Source organism: Delphinus delphis, chromosome 11 (assembly GCF_949987515.2).
Source record: "Delphinus delphis chromosome 11, mDelDel1.2, whole genome shotgun sequence".
Taxonomy (NCBI): Eukaryota; Metazoa; Chordata; class Mammalia; order Artiodactyla; family Delphinidae; genus Delphinus; species Delphinus delphis.
In genome coordinates this window covers 66,445,071-66,465,440 of record NC_082693.1, presented here as the reverse complement: position 1 = coordinate 66,465,440, position 20,370 = coordinate 66,445,071, and the positions used below count along the sequence as shown (strand labels likewise).

The 20,370-nt window shown below is 35.8% G+C and overlaps 1 protein-coding gene across 3 annotated transcripts in view; it reads right to left on the bottom strand.

Annotated features, from left to right (window-relative positions):
* TMTC2 (transmembrane O-mannosyltransferase targeting cadherins 2) overlaps positions 1–20,370 on the bottom strand; it is a 391,943-nt gene that overhangs the window by 125,645 nt on the left and 245,928 nt on the right. For all 3 annotated transcript variants that reach the window (XM_060025323.1, XM_060025324.1, XM_060025325.1), the window contains 3 exons: positions 10,625–10,710; positions 9,972–10,156; positions 8,813–8,891 (listed from right to left, as the gene is read on the bottom strand). In XM_060025323.1, the coding sequence (XP_059881306.1) occupies positions 8,813–8,891; positions 9,972–10,156; positions 10,625–10,710 (350 nt within the window). The remainder of the gene's footprint in view (positions 1–8,812; positions 8,892–9,971; positions 10,157–10,624; positions 10,711–20,370) is intronic.

Genomic DNA, 20,370 nt, shown 5'->3' with positions numbered 1-20,370 from the left:
CCTTATAACTCAATTTAAAAATAAAGTTTTTAAGTCTCAATCTTTTCCTTTACCACTAAACTGGCAAAAGTATCAATTAATGTAACAGGTGGGCTCGTGTGGTTTTAATAGCAGTGAAATATAATCAACTGTCTCATATCGTATTTCCAGGAAAGCAAGCAACATCTAGACCTAAGCATGATCCTTAGGCAATCCCAGCACTGGCATGAAAATGTTCAAACTCCCCACAGGGACCATATATCTTCTGGTCCTGGGTTTAATTGAAACTTTAAACAAAATATATTACCTATTTAATGCAGCTGAACTGGAGGCTGGCCTTTGTAGTGTATGTAATGCCTAGCAAATTAATGTCTGTAACCATAGTACATAATGGAGAATTTATATCAAGTGTGAATGGTAAAAAGAAAAAAAAATAAACCACTACAGTTTTATAATGAGAAATGAACTTTTAGGAGCAAATTGTGTACATACATTTCATATATTTATTCTTTTTGATATACAGCCCAAAGCTCATATTTCCTTATCTTATTGGCTCCATATCTTACAAAATGAATTTCTAAAATCTCCTGGCCCTGGTCTTATCCTTTCTCCTGGTCTTGTCCTTTCTGACGAATGAAACATGAAAATGCAGTGAAAAGGTTTATCTTAAAAATTAGAAGTTAATATTCTTGTAGAGGTACACAGATCAATGGCTAATCCAGTTATACAGTCGTATCATACTTGAAGGGCTGACGCACAGATTTTCAAGAGCGCCAATGGAAGCAATCACAGGAAAATCACCAGAACTCAAAATAGGGGAAGCAGGTGGTATAAAAAGCTTAACACTACTGGAGTGTTAATGCTTCCACACTTGAAAGATGTGAAGTTCAAATCTCACACAGTTAAAAACCATTTCTTTCACAGTCAGCATGCTAAATGCCTTGAGCAATCCACTTTAGAACCACCAGTCATAGAAGAAGACATTAAGCATGTAACTGACCTATCAAAAATTTACTCTGAATATTTCTATTCTAAATATATTCTGGAACAAAGTGAGGTCAACACATACACACACACACAAATGTGCACACTAGAAAAATCCAACAAAAAGAAATTATGCACTAAAAAACCAATCATACAGAGGCTGAGAGAAAAGCAGACTTCTCTGACAGCCAACCTACTAAACTGAATTCAGCATAGAGTATACATCCTTCGAGTAGAGTTAGGATAAATTTACAAGTGAGAATTTTTGTGTTTTGTTGTCAGGAGGTACATTTGACATCTTCTTTGTCAGTTCTTACTTAAATGAGAGTAAGGAATCTAAAGGTCCCTGGTAGCCATTCATGACAAAACTTTTTCATTCCACAAGTTTCTTTCTCAAAAACACAAATTCTAAAATTTGGACAAGCGCTTTACTCTAAAAATCGTTATAATAAATTCACTGTGTCTCCTATTTATTGGTTCTTTCACCATTCTCTCTAACTAGCTCAATGAAATTGGGGAAATCTCTCATAATTGAAGAGCCGTTTTCACAAAACTGAAAATTAAGTCAAAAGAGTCCTTCTTTCTTATGAGAGAATGTGAGGAAAAAGCATCTTGTCAATTTTAAACCTATGTAAGTAAAAGACTTGTTAGTTGCAGGCTGATGGAGGAAAATATATTTTCTAATAATGAGCTAGGATTTCATAAGTAACAGGGATGTGTATAAAAAAAGATTTAGGAATTATCAGAAATAAGAGAATCAAATGGTAAGATCAAAATAAAGGCAAATGAGGTAATAAATAGCAATGATCATTATCATGGAATTCCCCTGAAAGAATGTAACCTCTCCCTAAGATAAAAGCACGTTACCCATAGACACATATTTTTTAAAGAACAAGGATATATAAATATATGTGCAAATTGTGACACTAGTGTCACATCAAAAAAAAAAAAAAGCTTGAGATTTTTGTTTGTTTTGTTTGTTTTGGTTTGTTTGGTCCAGTCAACATAGTAGGCCTACAAAGTTATGAACAAAATATTCTCGAGGTTAGAGTAATACAATTATCCATTTCATTTATAGGCATTTACTTATTAAGGAAAGATACTAAAGAGCACTAGACAAACTGTGAAATCACTTACAAAGTTCTATGAGAGCAGAAACCATATGGACTATTTCCATTTCATCCTGTCACCACTATACGCCCCCCCTAACTCAGGACCTGTGACTTAAAGATTTTTTTTTTTTTGCACACAGAGGTTATTCTAAACACAGTGATTGCAGACTGCAACGCCAAGGCTGTAACTCTAGATTCTTACTCCATGAATACATCGTGGCTTTTTGTTCTCGAGATATATTACCAAGACGAAATGGCCTAAATTGCTTATATATTATAATTAAACCCAACAATCACTTTGCATTGAGAAAGCCAAGTAATTTTATATTAAATAGTAAATAGGCTTAAAATGACCTTTGGGATTGGAATGGCTCAAACTGATAAAATTGAAAACTACAGCCTATTTTAGTTTCCCATAATCTCTTAGGATTATTCAAAAGCAATGCTTAAGTATACATAGTAAGGGAAATAAAGAATTACAAAGAAAGAAGAGAAAAAATGAGGGTGGTTAAAAATTAACCTACATTAAAAGAATTTTAATATCCTGCATTTCATGCATCTGTAATGAAACCACAATTTTGTAGGTGTTTCATTCTTTTAAGATGAAAAGGTTTTTAATATATATTTGGACAAGGAATGATATCTATATCCATATATCTATATATCTATATCTACATATAGATATATATGCTGGTTTTTAAATGGGTAAAGATAAGCTATATTGACATAGTGAAGAATGTGCCAATTTTGGCAATACAGAAGGACTGAATACAAAAAGCATTTAAATTTAAATCAGTAAACTACACTTCTGGTTCTAACACAAACTGTGTAATCCTAAACAGATCAAATTAACTCTTTGCAGGTCCTTTTCTTCTCTGTGTTTCCCACTCAGAGAAGTTCCTTTAGCATTTGTTGTAGAGATGGTTTGGTGGTGCTGAATTCTCTTAGCTTTTGCTTGTCTGTAAAGCTTTTGATTTCTCCATCGAATCTGAATGAGATCCTTGCTGGGTAGAGTAATCTTGGTTGTAGGTTCTTCCCTTTCATCACTTTAAGTATATCATGCCACTCCCTTCTGGCTTGTAGAGTTTCTGCTGAGAAATCAGCTGTTAACCTTATGGGAGTTCCCTTGTATGTTATTTGTTGTTTTTCCCTTGCTGCTTTCAAGAATTTTTCGTTGTCTTTAATTTTTGCCAATTTGATTCCTGGGTTTCTTCGCGTGTTTCTCCATGGGTTTATCCTGTATGGGACTCGCTGCGCTTCCTGGACTTGGGTGGCTATTTCCTTTCCCACCTTAGGGAATTTTTCAACTATAATCTCTTCAAATATTTTCTTGGGTCCTTTCTCTCTCTCTTCTCCTTCTGGGACCTCTAAATGCGAATGTTGTTGTGTTTAATGTTGTCCCGGAGGTCTCTTAGGCTGTCTTCATTTCTTTTCATTCTTTTATCTTTATTCTGTTCCACAGCAGTGAATTCCACCATTCTGTCTTCCAGGTTACATATCCGTTCTTCTGCCTCAGTTATTCTGCTATTGATTCCTTCTAGTGTAGTTTTCATTTCAGTTATTGTATTGTTCATCTCTGTTTGTTTGTTCTTTAATTCTTCTAGGTCTTTGTTAAACATTTCTGGTATCTTCTCAATCTTTGCCTCCATTGTTTTTCCGAGGTCCTGGATCATCTTCACTATCATTATTCTGAATTCTTTTTCTGGAAGGTTGCCTATCTCCACTTCATTTAGTTGTTTTTCTGGGGTTTTATCTTGTTCCTTCATCTGGTACATAGCCCTCAGCCTTTTCATCTTGTCTATCTTTCTGTGAATGTGGTTTTTGTTCCACAGGCGCAGGATTGTAGTTCTTCTTGCTTCTGCTGTCTGTCCTCTGGTGGATGAGGCTATCTAAGAGGCTTGTGAAGGTTTTCTGATGGGAAGGACTGGTGGTGGGTAGAGCTGACTGTTGCTCTGGTGGGCAGCGCTCAGTAAGACTTTAATCCACTTGACTGCTGAAGGGTGGGGCTGGGTTCCCTCCCTGTTGGTTGTTTGGCCTGAGGCAACCCAACACTGGAGCCTACCTGGGCTCTCTGGTGGGGTTAATGGCAGACTCTGGGAGGGCTCACGCCAAGGAGTACTTTCCAGAACTTCTGCTGCCAGTGTCCTTGTCCCCACAGTGAGCCACAGCCACACCCTGCCTCCGCAGGAGACCCTCCAACACTAGCAGGTAGGTCTGGTTCAGTCTCCTATGGGGTCACTGCTCCCTCCCCTGGGTCCTGATGCACACACTACTTTGTGTGTGCCCTCCAAGAGTGCAGTCTCTGTTTCCCCCAGTCCTGTTAAAGTCCCGCAATCAAATCCCACTAGCATTCAAAGTCTGATTCTCTAGGAATTCTTCCTCCCGTTGCTGGACCCCCAGGTTGGGAAGCCTGACATGGGGCTCAGAACCTTCACTCCAGTGGGTGGACTTCTGTGGTATAAGTGTTCTCCAGTCTGTGAGTCACCCACCCAGCAGTTATGGGATTTGATTTTGCTGTGATTGTGCCTCTCCTACCGTCTCATTGTGGCTTCTCCTTTGTCTTTGGATGTGGGGTATCTTTTTTGGTGAGTTCCAGTGTCTTCCTGTCGATGACTGTCCAGCAGCTAGTTATGATTCTGGTGTTCTCGCAAGAGGGAGTGAAAGCACATCCTTCTACTCTGCCATCTTGGTTCAGGCTCAGATCAACCTAACTCTTTGAGTGTTAATTTCTAGCTTGTAAAAAGATTATGTTAGGAGGATTTTAAAGATACGAATCTTCCGTCTCTAACATTCTATGATTCTAAAAATCACTTACAATTTGAGAAGAAAAGAGGAGAAATTGAGATTCAATAAAGGCCTACAATAGGTGTCAGAATAAAGAATAATTTTGACAAAGTCTAGGGGAAAAGTATGTCATGACAGGAAAAGGAGAAGAAACTCTAACCTAAATATGATGATTTCAATTTAAAGGGAATACTCTATTAATGGAATTAAATTAATTGGGCATTAACTAAGTACGCTGTTTCACTTTTGGTTAATGCAGTTAATGATAAAAGATGGATTTTGACTGTGGTTGTTGAGAGATAAAGGGAAATGGACTTCGAGAGAAAACGCAGCAATTCTAGACAGGACAGAACTAAACAGAATCCCTGTTGGTGACTCCAAGGCCATCAGTACGTCAAAACTGTATCTATAGAGAAATCAGATTTATATTGGTAAATACAGAAAGAACTGCCAGAGAATATACAAGGAGTGACTTCTGGAGTTTAAAGCCTACAGAAAGGATAATGATTACAACGGAAGGTAAATGTCACGAAACACTTACTAGGTTGGGCATTTGGTCCAACATGCTTTACCTTCATTATCTCACTCAATCCTCAAACTGACACTACCATTACAAGCACATTATGGATGGGGAAACTGAGGCTTCAGTTAAGTAATTTGCCCAACGTCACTCAGCTGTTAAGTGTCAGAGCCATAATTTGAACCTGGGCTATCTGACTTCAGACTATACTGAATCTCCACTGAATCCAACCCATTCTCTCAAGAGGAAACTGAGGTCCACAACTGGCTAGGAGCAATTTTAACAGTTATTGTGTGATTGGCCTCTTAACATTTCATGTATTTTCATACCTTACCAATTATAACTGCCACCTAGGTGAAACTTTAATTTTTGTTTATAAAAGTGATATATAGTGTCTTTTAAAATATGATTTGTACATGCTTGCAAATTCACTTAATTTTGGATGGGACGATACTCCTCAATTATTGTTACTCAATCACCTTGATCCTATGAAATCAAAGAGAATAATGAGAATGTATTTTTAAATAGACTTTTAAGTTTACTTATAAATTATCACAATAAAAACTAAGTCTTACAATAAAATATAGAAAAATTTAAGTTGGGAAGCAAGTAATAATCGATAATCAAACTTGTTATTTTCTATTAATACACAAATGCGAAAAATAGGCTCATTCGATGTTCAGGGTAAGTCAAGTACTGGCATGCAGCATAGAGTGATATGTTTTTCATAAAATGTTCAAGGGAAGGGAAAATGCAAAGGGCTGGAGTGTTGGGGTTTTTTGTTGTTTTTTTTGTTTTTTTAAGCAGCTGCAATGAATTGAGTTATTAAAGTAATAATAACATTCAAATATAATTGTATTTTTTCATACCTATTCCTTTATGTCTCCTAACTTCCAAATAAAAGAAAATAAACAATGTTTGCAGATATACATGCAAGTGCTTGGGGGTAGTGGTCTTGAAGGGGTAAATGAATGAGCCGTGAGAAAAATGAATACTTGCAGGCTAAATCTCACCAGACGTTATAATCCATCACTGATCCCTAAAGGGCACCAATAATATGCAAATGTGAGAATTAGAAAACACATTCAAGGCTGTTGATAAACTTGATAGGATAATCAGCACATGTTGACAGACTAATGAAAATGATGAACTGATAGGGCGGCTTATCTCCTGGGCCATTTTTTTTTCTTGTCAAATGGAGGCTAATCAAAATGTATTAGGAGTTAAAGCCAACACTCAGAGGATTTCACCCATTTGATTAGGAGGTGAACTCATTCTCGGAGAAAATTACAGTTTCGTGAACAACTGAAACTACAAAACCTAGTCAGCTGACAGACCGTCACATAAAATTAAACAGAAGGCAGCCACTATAATTATGGCAGAAATCTGGAATTATAAATTATATTGGGATTCTCCCCTTGCAAGTTGTTAGAGGGCTTTGCAGAGTCTGGGCAAAGCGGCTCCCTCCTTCTATAATGGAAAATAAGACAAAGGACTAAGCAATCACCCCAGGGATACACTTATCTTTTGCTGCCTGTTTGTGCTCAGCATCTGTGTAACCACATGAGACACAGATCTCAAGGTACCAGCTGAATTTTCAATCAAATGTGTTTACTTAAAATAATTGAATGAATTTTCTCAAATCATTAACTATAGTGAATACCACACTTCCTATTAACAATAAAGATGCCATATGCAGTCTGCTGCCATGGATCTGAATCCTTTCCTAATTTAAAGAAAGATGTCTTCTCTGATAACCGAGGAAAATTGGGGAAAAAGTCCTTCCCAAGCATTAGCGTTAAAAGTAAAATTATAAACTAAAACCACTGTGCCTGCTCAGACAAAACTAGAGAACACAGTTCTTTCAATGTTCATTTTGAAATGAATAACCATCCAGCACTAACACAGAAGGTTAATTCAACTGATAAATCTAGGTACACACTTTATGGACATGTAAATTTCACCTGAGTGGATAGATCGATGGTAAAATGTTAGATAGTGAAAGGCGCGGTTTTAATTCATAAGAGGGTAAAGACAAAAGTACATTTAAGGAAGTTAGATTTTACCTTTCAGTAATTATACCAAAGAGAAAAAGAAATAGCAACTAAAACTACTCCAGTGTCGTCTTTAACACGAGCGTTAAATCACCCTACTGCTGTCCAGGCTAAATGTCAGGATTCCCAGAGACAAGGAATGAATATATAAACCTCTCCCAAATCTTTTTTTTTTTTCTATTTACTGACCTGTGCCTTGTTATAGCTCTAAACTATTTCTGAATTTTCTGTTATTTAAAAAAAAGTAGAAGTGAGTGTCCTTGCCAGGCATATATTTTCTAGTTTGGGAGGACTTGGGATTTTATATGTGTACTCAGAGCCATACAGCTACTACCAAATGCCTCAAATCACAGAATATAAAAGCATAAAATAATCCTAGCGATCATGTAGTCACATTTAGTTTATATGCATGAGGAAGGCCTAGAAATACTAAGCAAGTTAACCAAGTTTAATGAAAAAGGAAAATCTGAGTTTGCGATTCGTTGTTCGGAGAAAAAGAAATATTTCATTTGAGGACAAAAGTAACCCCTTATCTGGAAACAGCAGAGTTAATCAATCAGCAGAACATCTTAAACTTTAGGGATTCTTTTCAAGAATCACATACTGAATAGGCAATTTTCAGGTGTGTCCACCATCAAATAGCTGTGGTAACAATTTCCTATAAGGCTGCCACGGATCAATTGCAGGTAATAGGCAGATTATTTTACTAGAAATTCTAGTTCTTGACCTCTTGTACCTAGAAAAATCAATGCCCTAGCGTACATACTTTCTGATTAATAAGAAAATTAAGCTAATTATTCAATGTAGAAAAAGGAATAATTGTAGTAGGATATTTACACTCTTCACAGTATTGTTTTTACTCTAAAATAATACCCTGAAAAAAACCTCTTGAGATCTAAGCCTTTATCAGCGAAAACCATACAAGTTGGCTCAGTTGCTCACATTTTTTTATAAGCATCAAAACCATGAATCTCTACATCATAGCAATGTTTATTTTTGAGGAGGACATTATGATTAAGAAAATAACATGATCAAAAATTATCACAAATTTCATAAATTCATTAAAATCTACATGTACTTTATTCATCATTTTCAATCTCTAGGGTCTAGCTAACACTCAAAACCCGCTTCAGTTTTTGAGCCCCTTTTGAACAACTCTGGGATCCAGCCAATTGTTGAAAATCACTATGTTAACACATTTATTTCTCTTAGAATAAGTATGCTTTGTAAAAATTTGAATGTGACACTCAATTGTGAACAGGGTTTTTTTAGTGAAGATTAACAAAATGATTCATTAGAATTCCATTTAACAGAATTACAGGTTTCAATTTTTCCATAGGTCCCTGAAATATCAATTAAAATATTACTATTTTACTTACCCATCATGTTGTACAAGCTCTGTGGGGCAAACTGCCTTGGCATTTTCTGAATTGCTTCCTTGTATACACTAAGTGCATCCTAATTTAAGAAACAGAAAAAGAGCTAAAGTACAGGGCTAGTCACTGAAAATAAAATAACAACATCCTTCCAAAATTAAAATCTTCCATTGCTCTTTCTAAATGGTATTTAGAGGAAAATAATTAAGCCATCCTTTGATATCATACTGCCTCCATTTCATGAATAAAAATATTCAACCCAGTCCGTGAAGAAGGTCATATAAAAATCAGTTTAACAAGGAGTCAAATGTTACTATTGTTCTCTCAATATAAATTTTTCAGTTCCCATAGATTATGCAATAAAATAACCAGAAGTCACCCACAGTCATCTAAAATCTGTAGGTACTTCAAGTCAGGCGATCAAGTAGGATCTAAATAAAATATTGACTAACGAATCTTCTAGCTACTGAGACCTACTGAGATCATTAAATGCAATTATTTTTAAAATTCTATTTTCACCCTCATGTTGCAATCTTAATACATCGTGTAAGAGTGTGTGTGGGTGTCATTTGAGGAGGGAGGAGCCATACTGAATGGGAGAGAAGAAACCCATGCAGGCAGGCTTCGTGAGAGAGACAGGGAACACAGGACTGGGTCAACCTCCCAACTTCCCACACAAGACCCTGTCTCCATCACCTTTCCCCCTCCCCAATTTAAAAACACAATAAAATTAGTTTTCACTGGGTTATTGTTTTAAAAAGAATGAAAAGAAACGAGTAGGATTTATATCAAATCATTTACTCAATACGCAGAGTACAAAAATGTATTTTTTAACATCAAAAAATGGATATAGATAAAAATAATAATGTGTCTTGAATTGTAAAATCAAAGAGATGGTGAGCAAACAAGCTTGAGCTGCAATGCATGTTATTTCCTTTTCCTGAGGAGTCATAATTACGCTGAGAAATTCACAGTGAAGAAATCCATTAAGTTTTGCTTGAGCAGAGTTTTTTTCCAAAAGAATTTCACCATAAAACTCTTTTAATAAAAACACTTATGAGCTTCTTAAATGATCAGTGTCCCTACAATGAGATTGTAGGTAGAAAACATTGAGACTAGATCAGAACAAGGGGGAGGAATAAGGCAGAGGTTTTGGCCTGACCTCATAGTGTCCCTGCTCATGATAGAGTTTCCCCAGGTTGTACAGACAGCTGGTGACCGAGCTCTTATGGGCATGAGGGTCCTTTAGGTTTTCATCAGGGATCTCAGAACACTTCAGGAACGTGCGTCGAGCTTCTTCCGTCTTTCCTTGGTTCATTAGAATAATCCCGGTGTTTAAATATGCAGCTGAGGGGAGACAAGTGGAAATACAAATGTTGAGAAGATGATGTATACTATGGAAACAATAAAGTTATCTTTACTTCCGTTTTGTTTCTATGCATTATTTCTGATTTTAAAAGAAAACCAAGAAATAAATAGCCAGGGAACAAATATACAAAAGAACAACAATGTAGTAAGAAGTACAGGTGTCACTGAAAAAAAATATATAAGAGTCTCTGCCTTCAAGGAGTCAGAATATTTTGAGCTTAATATCGAGATGAATAAAAGTTATATTTATCTTAATATATTAACATGATAAACAGGCACCAAAATACTAAAATTGAGAGAGATGTAATTGTTAAAGTCTCATCATTTGATTGGCAAGTATTCAGAAATAGAGTTACCATGTTTTTTAATCTGTGAGGCTTTAAATCACCATTTTCACGAAGGGAGGGGAAGGGAGGGATATTTTAAAAGGACTTGAATGTTACTTACAAGCCAGCGTAGGCCTGCTCCCGATCGCCAATTTATAATAATGTAGTGCTTCTGCAAACCTGCTGTTCTCTTGTAGAAGTAACCCTCTGCATGAGCAAAATAGAAATTTGGAGACAAGACTGTATTACTATACATAAAATCAAATTTTCATTTTATATTTCAAAAATAAAAATGGTTAATGGGGCCATAAAAATGATGAGGTACTATAAAAATAAATTCTAAATAGAAGGAAATGATTACTCAGGACAGAAAATACTAGAGAGGGATCAGCTGCATGTACGTTACATTAGAAAGTATTAAGAAGTAATTTCAAAAAGCTCTTTACCCCCTACTGAAATTTCCCTTTTCCAGCAATCTTTTCTCTCCCACTAGAATTACAAACCACCTGGATTTCTCCTTGGAGCACGCAGTTTTTCATCACTTCAGAAAGGAAACCTGTCTAAGGCCCTGATATACATATATACATTTAAACCTGAGATGCCTCTCCCACTGGCCATATTGCTTGGGAAATATTGGCCCATGACTGCTTGAAAGGCAAAAGGTAATCTGGATCAATAGTATAGAGTCAGAATTTTAACAGATTCCATCAAAGACTGAAGACCAACCACATTGTTATTTCCTTATTATTTGGATTTGGTCAAATAAGCTTAAATTTCAGAACACTGGGCGAATTTCAGTTCACTGTTGCGAGACATGCTTTGGTCTACAGACCCTCAGACTCTGGGCCTCCCTAGGAGGCTCCTCTGGCAGTGCGTGGCCACATGGATTATCCCAGCATTTCCAGGCCCTGCCCTCTTGACAAGTGAGAATCAATTATAAGCATGTCTGTGAAAATACAGTGTCAAGGAACTGGACTAAGTTCTGAAAGTTCTCACGGAGGGCTTTCTGGCCTATCCCTATTCTCATATAATCAGCAAGTGTCTTACAGACATTTGGCACCTCTCTTGGACCCGAGTACTACTGTCATGAACCTCAAATTGCAGATTCCATTTGCCAGCTCCTGAGGCCTCCAAAAGGCGGGAAAATGGAGGTTTGCAAAATGAGAAGGCCACTGATAAAAACTTATCATTTTGTAGAGTATTTTTAAGTACTCAGCTTTTTACTTAACGGGCATGATTGAAAAATAATGAAGTAAATCATTTTGAAATTAAAGTTTGCTCACTTGTGTCATTAGCATATATTAACCTCATTATTTCTATTATTTGTTAAAAGAGCCATTTGAATAAATGAAACTGTTCCAAACCACATTAACAGTTACATATACACAGAAATGTACATATCTGTAGAAAATTTAGAGCAACAATTTGATAATGAAATTGATGCGCTTTGCTGTTAAGTGTACTTTTCAGTTGCTAGGAACAAGGAAAAACAAAGCTTCCTGCTGCATTTAAGAGTCTGTGAAAAAGTTCAGTTGTCTTTAGAAGCAAGTAAAACTGATAAAGAGAAAGAACACTCACATATCTTCCAAAAAGGAGTAATATTCTTTATAAAAATAATTTTGACAAAATGCTTTCCAGTTAGCTAAGCTCACACACATTATCTCATTTCAGAAACATATCTACAACCTTAATTGTCTTTGTCACTTTCCTTTGAGGTTCAGATAGAGAGGTGTTTCTTCTTTGATACAAGGCCAATGTCATCAGAGGAGAAATCCATCTTAATCCGAGTCTTCCTACTTTCCTTAGGAACTAAAGTCCTTCCACGAGCCCCTTTTTATCCAATATCTTCAATCTTTTTCCCCATTGCAATTTCCTTTCCCTTAAGACTACAAAAATGTTTGTGTGCCTCTTAGCATAGAGCGGAAGATAAAACCCTACCACCTTAACATTCCTGCATCCACCTCTTAACTACCTCTTACTGTCGTTCTTCCCCTCAAAGTCAAATTTCCTTTAAGGATAGGCTGTGGTGCACATGTCCAATGACTCAAATCCCATTTACCCCTAAATCCAGTTTAGGCTCTTTCCCAGAATTCTGCTGAAATGTCATAATCGAATTTCCACTAATTATCAAACTCCCAAAATAGTTTGCTTGTATGAATCACCTACTCAACTGTAGCATCTGTGACTATTAAACCCATTTTCCTTCCTGAAACTCTTGTGTTTCCTCGGCTTCTGGAAAACCAGTCTTCCTTATTCTCTATCCCTGAGACTATCCTTCCAAGAATGAAGAAAAGTGTATCTTTATTCATATATTCCTTTAAAAGAAGTTGGTATTTCCCAGGACTTTGTCTTTTTCTCCTTTTCTTGGTAAGTACTGTCTCTGCATGACAACATGCATACATGCAGCTCATATGCTGACTGTTCTCAATTCTAAATTAGTGATCTCTCTCCTGACATCCAGATCTGTTGAAAATTCAACAGCTTACTCAACCACATCAATCTAGGTGCTTATTAGCTGGAATTTCAAAACCAACACATCCAAAACTTGAAAGCAATATTTCCCACTCAAAAATAAAGTGATAAATGAAAGATATAAAAGAAGAAAAAAATCTTTCCTCAACAATTAGAACCATCCTTTACATCAGTTGCTAAAATCAGAAACCTGGTTATCACTCGTGACTTTTCACTTACCCTCAAAATCCCAGGTTTAAAAAGTTTCCAAAGCCCACCAATTCTTATTTTATTTTCTAAGGCTCTTTACTCTGGCCCCTCAAGGTTCACTTTTACAGATCTGGCAGAGCCCTTTTTACCTTTCCTGTCACCTAAATAACTGCAATCGCCCACTAATTAGTCTCATTTCTAAAGGACAAATATGCTGTTAGGCTAGACAAAAAGAACATGAGGAGATGAATGCATATCTTTGAAACTGTACCTAAAGCCCATAAACCTGGAAAATGATGTATTCAGCCTCATGGGCTCCCCCATACTGATGTATTACAGTCCTGTCATTTTCTACCTCATAAGATACAGCATGATAACCACACCTAGACAATCCTGTCCAGCCTGCCTCATTCTTTGGAAGAAACTAGTCACACAGAGGGATGGAGCAGCTAAGTCTCCAGGATTATATATAAAGTGGCTCTTTGAATTAGAGAGCATCATCCTCTGCATCATCTGAATAAAGTTAGCAACGGAATGAGTCCAAGTTAGACGGCTATTGTGACCAATTTCTCATGGCTAAGGATTTAATTGAGCATCACCTATGCTCTAGTATGCACACTGCATATGTGAACAAGACAGATGCACTCTCCTGTGGATGCACGATCTATTGAGGGAGACAAATAAGAAAATAAATGGCGTGGAAAATTACTATGATAGGGCACAGAGGAGCAACGCCGCTCTAGCTCAGGAATGGACAAAGGAAGGTTCACGGAGTGCAAGTGCCATTGGGCAGAGGCTTGAAAGTAAGCAGCAGTAGAGAGTGTCATCATCAGCCCCATGTTACACAGGAAGAAAGCGAGGTCCACGGAGAATTTACCAACTAACCCTAGGTTTTATGGTTAACAAGCGACAAAGCCAGGACTGGAACACAGTTTCTCGGATACTAAATCCCATGCTCTTTCTAAAAGAAAAAAAGAAGAGAAGAGAGAAGATAATTCAAGTCTAGATGCATATGTACTAGGTTATGTTTCCTTTTGCTCTAAAATTCTTCAGATTTTGGATAATATGAATTTGAATTAATGCTCTGAAAAGGAATCCAAACGCCATTTTGACAGCTCAGGATGAATTTGGGTCAATTCTAGCGCTGTAACAACGAAGCTTCTATTACTGCTGTTCTCCACATTTATAGAACCCATTCTTTACTTTACTGAAGACTGGATAGAAGGATAGAAACCCTTCACATTGTAATAGTTGTGGTTGTAATAATAGGAACAACGACAACAGCTAAACCTATTTGGCACTTACAGTGCTACATATATTAACTTAATTTACATATATTAACTTATTACTCATCAATAATCTTATGAGGTAGGTTATTATTACAAGTCTCGTTTTACAGATGATGAATCTGGGGCAAGTAAAAGTTCTGCAACACACCAGAGGACACACAGCTAGCAAGAAGTGTGCCACAGTTCAAGCCCAGCAATCCGATTGTAAAGGAAGATCTGTATTTTAATAGACCATTCATACCAAAGGCTTTTCCACAGCTGTTTAAAATTGATGACACAGTTTGTTTACATGCTGATCATGTCAATAAAATCTTCTGGTTTCTATGTATATTAAAAACAACAACACATTTTAATATACCATCAAGCTAGAATCTAATAAGAAATAGTGTTATTCATGTTATGTGAAGTTGCTTTACAATTAAGGAAACTGGCCCATGCTATAGATGAATGTGAATTCGAAGTGTCTTTTGGGGGAGAAATTGAAAAAATGTTATTGATCTCTAAATAATAAATGGTTGGGTCACTTTTATGTATCTGTGTGTAGGTGGATATATTATAGTGTATTTTAATAGATTCAAATCTTTTACTTCTCATATTTCTCCCCCAGTGATTTATCTTTCAGAACCACAGTCACTGAAATTAAGCAGCCAGTGAAGAATACAAATTGGAGAAACAGAAAGAATAAATACTTGTTACAGTCAAAGGAAGAAAACACATCTGGATACAAGAAGTACTATTCACTGTAACACTTAAATTCCAGAAGACCACTTTACTTCAAGAAAAAAACAACAAAATGCCCTCCCTTAAATCCTTTCAGTTTGTTTTAACCTGATTTTGACCATTTTCTAGGAATTACCATTAAGTGTGTAGAATTTCTTTTTCTTGCAAAAGTTTTGCCCATCTTTACCCCAATCTCCCCTAACAACCCTTTCTCTAAAATACCATTAAAAATAAAAATCACAATACTCCAGATACTTGATAAATGAAAACCAGTCAAACCCATGGTAACAGTGGATTGGACAGAGTTAAATGCAAACATTAAGTGTAAACAGGCAGACAAATCCCTAGCTGATTCTAAATATTGACAGAGACAGAAGGGGAGCATTTTTTAGTACAATGTTTCTCAACCAGGGGTGACTCTGTCTCCCAGGGGACACTGGGCAATGTCTGGAGACGTTTATGGTTGTCACAAGTGGGTGGATGCTACTGGCATCTAGTGGGTAGAGGCCAGGTATGCCATTAAATATGTAAACATGTTAGAAGACACAAGACAGCCCCCGAAAGCAAAGATTATCTGGCCCCCAATGTCAATAGTGCTGAGGTTAAGAAACCACATTTAGCATTTCATACATACTAACTGCAACATATCTGTTCAGAACATAAGGTCCTCATGTCCCTGCTAACCACATACATGAACTATGTAGAGAATACAGAATGCAAAAAAGCAAACTACAGGGAATAAATTATTTTTTTTCAATAAAAATCTAATCTATCATCATTTCTACTGACTTTTCATTTAAAAAGGCAACAAAATAAATTTTCTAAATTATTTTAAAAAGCATGCCCTTCCCCACTGCTGTCAGTACATACAAACAAAATGTCAGTGGCTCTTTGTAGAAGGTTGCCCTCAATACAGAACTGTCAAAACATACAAATCCTCAAGTAGACCTATCTTTTGCCTCAGGTTCAAACAAAGGTCTTTAAAAATCGTTGAGATCCGACATGTTCGAATATTGGTATTAATAAAGCACATCAGAAGTATACTTTTCAAGAATATGTATTGCAGTAAACAGAAGAAAAGTATAGTTTTCAAGAATTGCAGTAAACTAAGCGGACATTTACTCAGAACATGGGTGAAACAGGATGTGGTTTACAGAGCCAAGAGCTGTTAAGACCAGGGAAATACTAAAGGATAGTAGCTTTCTTTCTTCTTTCAATTTCATTAAAGCATAATTTGTGGCACTCCTATACCATATTAAACATTGAGAATAAGATTACCAAACAATAGGTAAATATTTTTTGAATGAACTATCTCATGGTGAAGACAGATGATCAAACACTCACAATACAGTGTAAACGAAGCATAAAGTGTTCTGGGAACCCACAAAAGGGACACTTTTCCACGATGACAGGTCAGGTGAGGTTTGTAGGGAAGGCAAGCATGCAGGGAATGGAGTTCCAGACAGATCAGGCCGCCATGCTTATGAAAACTCAAAGTTACAGAGGATAGCATTTTAATCTACCAGTAGCAGTAGCGACAAGCTTCATGGAAATTAAATGACGATCTATGTTAGAAGCCTTCTGGAAACTGAAAAGCTAAAACAACTTAAAATTAAGATTATGTTATTGAGAATATTTCAGTAATAAGTTGTTTGGTTATTCCCTGGGCAAAAATTCTTAGTCATCAAAATAAATCAGATAGTTTAATGTTTACAGGCAATGGTTCACAAAATAATTGATAATCCTTAAGGTCCAAATACTAACAAAAACATCATGTTCATGTTAAATTGAGACATTTTTTCTGAACTTTATTTTGTTTGATTATCTTTTAACACATGTAGGTACTCTGAAACTAAGATTTCTTTCCTCAGAGATAAGACATTATATGTTTTAGATGTTCAATGCTTTCCTAAAGTATTCATGCCTCTGAAATTTCCCAACTGACATTAATTGGCATTGGCTTGGCATCATATTCAAACTTTGCATTAATTCACATTTAATAACTGATTTTGCTAATTCAGCTGATGACTCTAATAATGAGATTTTATATAATTTAATTGTGAAGTGGCATTACAGTTGCATTTCTTCTGTTTTTCCAAGATTAATGCCTACTTTTAGTCTATGTTCATAATAGGATATTTGGAAACATAAATCGTTAATCTCTATTATCAGACAGAAGTGATAATTTACAGCATGTCAAACTCATAACACACAAATGCCCCCAAATCTTGCTTGATAAAATAGGTATCAGGCAAAAATCTCAAGTGACTATCCTGGAATGAAACTCAAAGTCCTTTTTAAAAACAGAAGCTGTAAGTAAAATGAATAAATTACTACTACTTGAATCAACTGCAGTAATGCCAAGGTTTAGGGTGACACAAGAGCTTAGAAATTAAGTATCTAATATGCACAAGCCACTGAATACATACAAAGAACCAGAATCAACCAGTACAGGAGTCTTGGTCATGTGACTAAATTCTATCCAATGAAATGAAAGCACAGTAGCCAGAGGCCCTCTAGGAAAAGTCCTCAAAGAGGAGGGAGCATGTTCTCCCTTACCCTTCCTCTGTCCTGCTGACTATAGGTGGAGGCCCAGTTCTGAGGATGGTAGAGAAAAGCCCTGTTCTGAAGATGGTAGAGAGCAAACTGAAAGGAGCCCAGAAACTGAGCCCTTTATAAAAATTTCCCATGACCCTGGGACTGCACACCTCTGGACTTCTCTGTACAGAGAATACAATTTTAACTAGTTTACGCTAATGTTATTTGGGATTTCTTACCACTTACTTTCTTATCCTCTTCTCTACTGATAAAAAAGCACATGTAAATGACCCAATTTTGTTCCTTTATTTGGCTGAGTAATATTCCATTGGGTCATTGGTAGAGATGTGCATGGATCTAGAGACCGTCATACAAAGTGAAGTAGGTCAGAAAGAGAAAAACAAATATCGTATATTAATGCATGTATGTGGAACCTAGAAAAATGGTACAGATGAACCGGTTTGCAGGGCAGAAATAGAGACACAGATGTAGAGAACAAACGTATGGACACCAAGGGGGGAAAGCGGCGGGGGGTGGTGGTGTGATGAATCGGGATTGACATATATACACTAATATGTATAAAATGGATAACTAATAAGAAGCTGCTGTATAAAAAAATAAATAAAATAAAATTTAAAAAATAGATACATATAAAAGCACATGCATTGTTTTGTTTAGTTTTTCTTTTGTTTTTTTAAAAACTAAAATATGTAATATCAAGTATGGCTCTTATAGAGAATTTTAAGGAAAACTTCTATTAATTATATTTGAATGAATATAAAGTATGTGTTGTCTGGTTTTGAGTGATAACCAGATGAGACAATTTGCCAAGTATGAAATTTGCAATTAAAATATTCAATTAAACTTATACAATTTTAGAGTGTAATAGGGGCATGAAATTAGAACTCTTAAATTAAATGTCTAGACATCAGAGTGGTCAGAGTTATCACTCTTTGCCCAAAAGAGTGATGACATTAGTAGCATTTTTTAATATAAAAGCATTTCAGTTAATCCTCTCAATCCTCAAATAACTAGAAAGAAGCAAATTCATAGGCATTATCACATGAAATAGAAATAGGTAGGATTTTAATCTCAGAAAAAAGATATAAGTGAGATATAAGTGATTGAATTTGAGTTCCACGGGAGATTCCAGAGACAAAGCTATATAAATTTTCTGGTCTCACATGGCACATCTATGGCTTTCAGGTCACCCTAGGATAACAGATTTTGTATTTGAGGACCACGCAAAAGAATTCCCTCTACTCATATTTTTTTTTCTCAAATCATAAACTCAACTTTCCTTCTCTCCTTTTCTTTAATTAAACTAGAAAAGCACTAAGAGAGAAAGGGAATATAAACAGTTAACTTTTTACTTAAAACACACAATTTCAATTTATTAGAATAATAATATGTTTGTTACAAAAAGCATAATTTAATTGGATACTAATTTTAAACTACTGCTAAGTTATTATACATGATAACTATATACTGTATGTACTCTGAGCAAAATAAAAAGATGTCACTTCTTGAAAAGGTTAAATCCCACTGAGCAATGAGCAAGTTGTTTCCCTGCTCCATACTTTCATTGCATGAAGAAGAATGGAAATGGAGATGGAGAAAAAGACAACAATCATGTGACGTGAACTAGACAGATGCGCACACAGGATTCTATTACGTAGCTCCCCAAAGCTGAAACCCGTTTCACTGGGTATCATTTCTAAGTGTCACAGAACTGCCAAGTAATACAGTTTCAGAAAATACAGTTAAGCCTCCTCTCTGGTATCCTTCTTTTGACACAGACCTGTTTATTTGTTCTAAATTGGATTTTGTTTAGACTTTGACAACTGAATAAAGTACAGTAATGACATCCTATTTCATAAAGATGATTGTTTTTTATTCTAACCTATCAAATATGGGGCAGTAGGCATCCAATCAAAAAACTGTTTTTATATTTCCAACACATTACTAAAAACCTCATCAATTCCTATCAGGGGGAAAATGAACAAGTTGTAGCTTTTATTAACTTTATTTTAAAATTAGTTTTTGCTTAGGGTCTAAAGAAAGAGAAATGTATCCTCACTATAGTACCATGTCTGAAAAATAGATGAAGACTCAGTTAAATGGAGCATTCATTATGAAGATACTTCTTCTGAGTTAGAGCCTGGACTATGCCATCTAAATAAGCCTTTATCCCATATAAGTCCACTTCTACTCTGTAACACGTCCTGAACAAAATGCTTCACGATTATTATCTTATGTAATTCTCTCAATAAACCTATAAAGGTATAATCCCCATTTTACAAATAAGGAGCCCCCAAATCGGAATGGCTACTCAAATCTACATAGCTAATTTTGTTGGATCTGGGATACACAGACTACACTGTATATTAATATATGCATAATTCACTTTATACCTGTCTTCCGAATATATAATTACGGCTATATTTTCCTCTACATGTCATACAATAATAATAGGTGTGAATATAATTTCCTAGTTAAAAAATAGCACTTAAGAGGAAGTAAGAAAGAGAATTAACACTCGATGTGTGTTTTCCATATTATTTATTTTCATAATTAAAATTAGCAATTTAAAATATTATTACTCTTTTTACTTTAGAGATATGAAAACATCAGAGATAGAAATTAAACAACTTGCCCA